This window comes from Salvia miltiorrhiza, chromosome 3 (genome assembly GCF_028751815.1).
Source record: "Salvia miltiorrhiza cultivar Shanhuang (shh) chromosome 3, IMPLAD_Smil_shh, whole genome shotgun sequence".
Taxonomy (NCBI): Eukaryota; Viridiplantae; Streptophyta; class Magnoliopsida; order Lamiales; family Lamiaceae; genus Salvia; species Salvia miltiorrhiza.
The window spans coordinates 20,872,326-20,878,979 of record NC_080389.1 but is presented as its reverse complement, the minus strand read 5'-3'; the positions used below and the strand labels follow the sequence as shown (position 1 = coordinate 20,878,979).

The window sequence follows — 6,654 nt, the reverse complement described above, 5'->3', positions numbered from 1 at the left end:
GAACAATGAAGCCCAGCCCGGCCCTATACGGGCCGCCGGGCGGGCCGGGCCAAAACAGGCCGAAAATAATAAATTAATATATATATATATATATATATATATAGTTCCAAAAATTAATAAATTAAATCAAATTTAAAGAAAAAAATTGAAGACAAATTCGATGAAATAAAAAGGGCCTTAAACAATCTACATCTAAATTACGTAATTGACTAAAATTAAATGTAAACAAATATGACTAAAACTAAATGTAAACAATATGAATACAAGTAAAAAACAAAATCTAATTGCAAAAACAACAAAAATTGAAAACGATTTATTCCACTACAAGAATTATGGTCATAGATGACGCGTTATAGACGACATGCAACGAAAAATGTTGTCTATATGTCAATAGACGACATATTTTCTCTTGTAGGTTGTCTATGACCGAGCTTTTACACGACAAACGACAAAGCGCGTCGTCTATTATATGAATAGACGACAAGAGATGGCCGCGTGTCGTCTATGTGCATGCTGAGGACGCTAATACACGACGAGGGAGGATCCATGTCGTCTTTAATCCAATAGACGACGTACAAGCTGCTCGTCGTGACTCGTGAGTTAGAAATGTCAAATTAGGTTTAGGTGTTTCACACTCTCTCGCGCCGCCGCTCTGCAAATCTCGTGAGTTTGAAATTTCAAACAAAATCTCCGCCGTCCGTCACTGTCGCAGCCACCGTCCGTCGCACCAGCCACTGTCTCACCCACCAGCGCTTCACCCACCGCACCACCTGACGCCTCACCCCCCTCGTCGATCGATTTTGCCGCCCATCTCCGCCTCGGCAAATGGATTAGGCGAAGCCCTTGCCGCCGCCGTGAAGAGCCACCACCGCGAGGCCCTTGCCGCGATATTGTGCTGCCCATCTCCGCCCCAGAGACGTTCCCAAAGCTGCCGGATTGATTTTATTCGGAGGGCTGAGCTCCAGGTTTCACCATTGACGTATGCACTCTCCGGCCCGCCCAAGCTCGCCTTTCTCCATTCTTCTCCAACTATTGATCGATTCTTCTCCATTCTTCTCCACTCCGGTGCGTTTCATAAATTTATTGATCGATTATTTGCTGAAAGGGAACTCCTGATTACCAATTTGTTTTTCTGTTTATGTAAGTTAGGATTTTCGATCAGTTTGGGATTATGTGTGATTTTGGTCCAACAAAGGGAACTCCTGATTACCAATTTGTTTTTCTGTTTATGTAAGTTAGGATTTTCGATCAGTTTGGGATTATGTGTGATTTTGGTCCAACAACGCAAACAACATTTTGGGCTATTCAGTGTAAAATGTCTGAATATGTGTAGGAGACTAGGAGTATATAATAGTACGAAAGTAGAAGCTAATCCTAAAAAATTGACTAATCTAGGGAATCGAAGGGGGCATCTGTAGCAGTGCCTGCTGAAACTATTTGACAGGGTGTGCCATCTAGTCTATTGCTTTGATGGAATAGAGGCATGATAACTTAATTAGATATATTATTTGGATGATCCTTGTCTAGCATTGTGAGATTGTCAACCCCGGCCATTGTTGGTGAAAGAATGCATAAAGCAATTCATTCATAGTAAATTCTCTAAAATAGTTTTTTCAAACTTGTATCTCTTGACTAGTGAGCTGATATGTGAAATTTGTAAATGTGAGCTCTGGACAAAGCTTGGCCATTGGGATGAATGGATTTAGCTGCGAAATAGGAGTCTTATATAGTTTTGCCAAGCACTTACTTATATTTTATTCACATTATGTCATGGGGGAGTATATGTTGATGGGCGGTGGTATGGTCATGGGGGAGTATATGTTGAGATGAGAAAGTGTGTGAACAGTGGAAAATGCCAAATTTGAATGATGAAGTTAGGCTAAGTGATGATAAGATCCAACCCCAAATGGGATGACATAAAGTTGAAGAGAGGAAGAAGAAAATGATGATGCTAGCTAAGTAATAATAGGATCCAATTCCAAAATTGATCCTGGATTGAATTTGGGGGTTACAGATGTAAGTTTATGGAAGTGTGTTCTAAGATAATGTGGTCTTTAGCTGGTTAACTTTTATCATGTTTTTTTTCTGCTTAGTGATCTGCAGCTTGGTTAAACATTGAGTGTGAATTTGATTTATGTAGGATCTGACCTTCAAAATCACCATACCCAATCTCAAATTCTTGAAGTTTATATGTTCTGCTTATTATGTTTCTAACATGCCTGCTGATGTCTTCCCCCATCAGATAAATGCTCCTAGATGTGAACATTGTGGACAAACTTTACCACCGAGCTACTCGCCCCCGGCAGATAAATGTTTCTTATTTGTGTAGTTCATAGGAGGCTGATTGTGTTTGACATGTTGGCCTTGCTTTCTTCGTTCTGTGTGATTTGATCCATGCTTAAACTGGCAACTCTACTTCTAATCATTTGACAACAATGTGATTCTAGTCATTGAATATGGTTCTGTATCCCACTCCAATCTTGATCTTGTTTGAGGAAAATGGTTTCAATCTTCTCCAAATGCAGGCCTAACTGGATTGTTTTGCCCCTGTGTCCTGTTCGGGCGCAACGTTACAACCTTGAACGATGACATCCCTGAGCGAAGCGCGTGCATCGGCCACGCAGTATGCATTGAAGGTGGCATTGCTCTTGCTATTGCCACAGCAGCATGCAACGGCATAGATCCGGATACAGCCTGCCTCCTAACCGAAGGCTTGCTGTTCGCATGGTGGGTCTGCGGCATCTACACCGGCATGGGCCGACAACTGTTGCAGAGAAAGTATCACCTAAAGGTAACCAGAAACCAAAATCCTCAAACTATAACTCATCACTTTTTCTTAAAAGTGATCACTTTTAATAATAATAATAATAATAATAATAATATATAATAATAAAATGTGACTTATGAGGATACAATTTTGTACAGTTTACGAAATGAAAAAACTGTCATTTGTGCTCATACATCTGTTTTACTAGCTAAAATTATAAGAAGATTGATATTATAAAACCAGTATTTAAATTAAGCAGAATCACAGTAGGCGCACCAGCATATATGTGCGTTTGGGATTAAGACACATGAATTTTTGTCTAATTTGGTAGGTATAGTTTCATTTCAATATCTAATAATTAATCTGTTGTTTTCTGTTTAGAAACATTTCTATTTCAAGTTTCCATGTTTGGAAACTAATTCATTTAAACTTGAGATTTGCTTGCATTAGTCATTTACCAACCACAAGCCGACAATATATGGTTCTTAATTTGTTGGCATTCTCACTACAATTAAACTACAATTCTACATAATTATATATTTAAAAAAGAATTATAATATGAACACACACACACACACCATGTAGATATATAATCATAAGGTAACTATGTGAAATGCCATGCACGTATGCACTTATATTAACTTTGGTTAAAATTTATGTTGTGATTGAAGCATGTTAGGCTATGAAAGAGTGCAACACATCTCTTCCATATCAGTATATTGGCCTTACTTACTCCTTTTAAGGGGTGTTTCTTTTGACTATTAACCTAGATAGATAAAAAAAAAAATATTGTAGGCGTTCCATTCTTTAATTTTGCCATTTGAGTAATGTCAGGTTGATTTGCTACTGGAAAGTGGAGAATATTTCTTAAGTGATCAGACGAATCAAACAAAGAAGTGGCAGGAGAAGCAAGAGAAACAAGCAGCTAAAGTGACTGAAACCAAAAGGAAACGAGAAGAGGCATTTTTATGATCAACAATATTTTATTGGATTTGATGTAGGATGATTGTATAATGGATACTTTTTCAATGTAGGATGATAAAGAATATTTGAAATTAATGAATGACCTTTTTATTATTCGTGTATATATTTTAAATTATTTATTATGAATTTTTGGATTTAATAAAATATTTATTTGAAAAAATAGGAAATTTAAGTATAACTGCAGAATTAAAATAAAAAATTAAAAAATTAAACGAATAGACAACGCGCATGTTCTCGTTGTCTATTAGCTGATAGACGACATGCGCATGCGTGTTGTCTATCAGCTGATAGACAACGCGCATGCGCATGTTGTCTATTAGCTAATAGACAACGCGCATGCGCATGTCGTCTATTAGCTAATAGACGACATGCGCATGCGCGTTGTCTATTAGCGCCCCTAATAGACTACACCTACATAGATGACATGCGATTTTCAAATAGATGATATGCTTCGCATGTTGTCTATTAGCATTTTTCTTGTAGTGTTCACAAATGAATCAATACAGTAATCAAATCAATTGGAATCAAATAACAACCACAAAAAATAATCAAAAATAAATAAATCTTTCAAGTAAAAATAATTTAATATTGATTGTTGATTGGTAATTTAAATCTTAAGTTAGACTTTGACTCGTCATTGTCGTCAATTGAAGAAATGGACTTAGATTGGGTTGGGTCCATTGGGATTTGGGAGGAGATATAAATTTTTGAAATTTTCACCTACTATACTGACGGGCCGATTTGGGCCCGAAAGCCCGGCGGGCTTTTTGGCCCACGGGCCGCGTGACCCGGCGGGCCGCATGGGCCGGGCCAGGGAGGCCCGGATTTTTTTGGGCCTTGAAAATCCTAGCCCAGCCCGGCCAAAACTACGGGCGGGCCGGGCCATACTCGGCCCATTTTGGCACCCCTACCTGTCAGAAATTCGACTCCTTCCTCATGCTCAAGAATGAATCTGTCGACGAGATGGAACTCAGATTCAATCAAATCCTGAACGAAGTTCAATCCATCTCGAAGGACAAATACACTCAACGAGAAATCAACCTGAAGATTCTTCGAGCACTTCCGCGAGGAGATTGGCAGATATATTCAGTTGCTCATCAGAACAAGTCTGGATTCAATCAGCTCCCGACAAACAAGCTCTTCTCTGACCTCTTGGCAAATGAGTTTGACATCCAGAGAAATCTTGGAATCAAGAAGATTGGAGGATCAAACGAAGATGGTCCATCAACCTCAAAAGGAGTAGCACTGAAAGCTTCAGCAAAAGAAAGCAAGAAGAGCACAAGGGAACCAGCGGAACTCAAGCCCGAAGACTTCTTCAGTCAATATGCCTTGTTGACTGAAAGATTCAACAAGATGGAATCCAAATTCCGCAAGTACAGGAGGTTCCACAACCAGCACTACAAAGGAAAGGAAAAAGAAAGCAACTCCAGATATTCCACTAACAGAAGCGGAGAAAGAAAATCAACCGCTTTCGACTTGAAAGATGTGGAATGCTTTGGATGCAAAAAGAAAGGGCATTTTCGAACTGAATGCCCTGAACTGACTCAGTCTGAGCGCAAGGAGCTGAAAGCCAAGAAAGACCGCAAATATGCGAAGAAAAAAGCGATGGTTGCTGACGATGCTGGATCTTCTATAGAAACATCAGAATCATCCGACTTCAATTCTACCAACTCAAATGATGAGAGCCAAGCCCTGATGGCCAACGAAACCGAAAGCGTGGCCGACAATAGCTATGACAATGGAATGAACGGCCTAGAGGTAAACTCTGACTCAAAAACTCCTTATACTGATAACTCCCTGGTGTTTTCAGGAGATCATTCAGAATCTGGAGAAAGCTTAGCCGATGAAACTGACGAGTTCGATCAGCTCATGACTGATCACTGTCAATTGAGGAAAATATTCGAAGATCTCCTCAAGCAGAATCAGAAAATGGAAAAGGAGATCAATGATGAACGGGCCAAGAATCAGACAATCATCTACTTTCCGGATGAAACTTGTATTGATCAACTGATCATGGAGAACAGTCGACTGGAAGAGAAGCTTAGAGTTTCTAATTCAGAGTGTGACAGAGCATCTCATGAGATCAAGAGGCTCAATCACAAACTGGAATAAACAGTCAAGGACTGCATGATAAAGTCTCCCATGATAACCAACTTTCCTTCAAAAGGTCTCGTTGAAAGCATTGGAGGAAAGGTTGCTTCAACTGATAAAGGAAATAATATCATGATCAACGAAGGGGATGATGCTTCTGAAAACAACACTTCAGAAGAATCAAGATATCATGATATGGATGAAGTTCGGAAATGCAAGCTGATGGCAAGAACAAATGTTCCTCCTCCACAAAGCTACAGACGAGCAAAGGAGGCCCCCAACCAGATCATCCTACTGAGAAGACTGGAAAGCAGATTTCAATCAAAGATTGGGCAAGGAACATCAGGACTCAAGAAGAATCTTCCTCACCAGTCCAGGGGAAAGAACAACAACATCAGTCAGAAACTGAAACCAGTTCAGTTCAGAATATAACAACATCCCTGGAGACAAAGCCATGATAGGTCCAGACGAGCCAAACACCAATCACGACGACAAGCAATTGGACATCATATGACTCATGTTCCACAACATCAGTCAAGTCTCCATCAGTCTAGAATGACTCAAGTATCTCAAGGGAGATACTCTGTAGAGCAAAGAAGACCTCAACAACTCATCAGACAAAGCTTCTACAAGAGTGAGGTTCTCAAAAGGAAAGCTCAACAGAAGATTGTTCATGTGCCAACTGAAGCACCAACCACTTCAGTTAGACAACCAGCAAAGCGCAAGAGATCAACACCAAGACCAATTCTGAAGCAGATATAGGTTCTAGGGATGTCAATCGGGCCAGCCCACCGGGTTTTCGGGCTAGCCCT

The 6,654-nt window shown here is 39.9% G+C and overlaps 1 protein-coding gene across 1 annotated transcript; it reads left to right on the top strand.

The window, feature by feature from the left end:
- Positions 1 to 599: 599 nt before the first annotated feature.
- LOC131018075 (uncharacterized) lies at positions 600 to 3,852 on the top strand (the record flags this gene model as incomplete). The annotated part of the gene is made up of 3 exons (XM_057946800.1): positions 600 to 1,065; positions 2,526 to 2,791; positions 3,602 to 3,852. Coding segments are annotated over 3 exons (870 nt in total), but the record flags the coding sequence as incomplete, so codon positions are not given.
- Between the last annotated feature and the right edge of the window lie 2,802 nt (positions 3,853 to 6,654).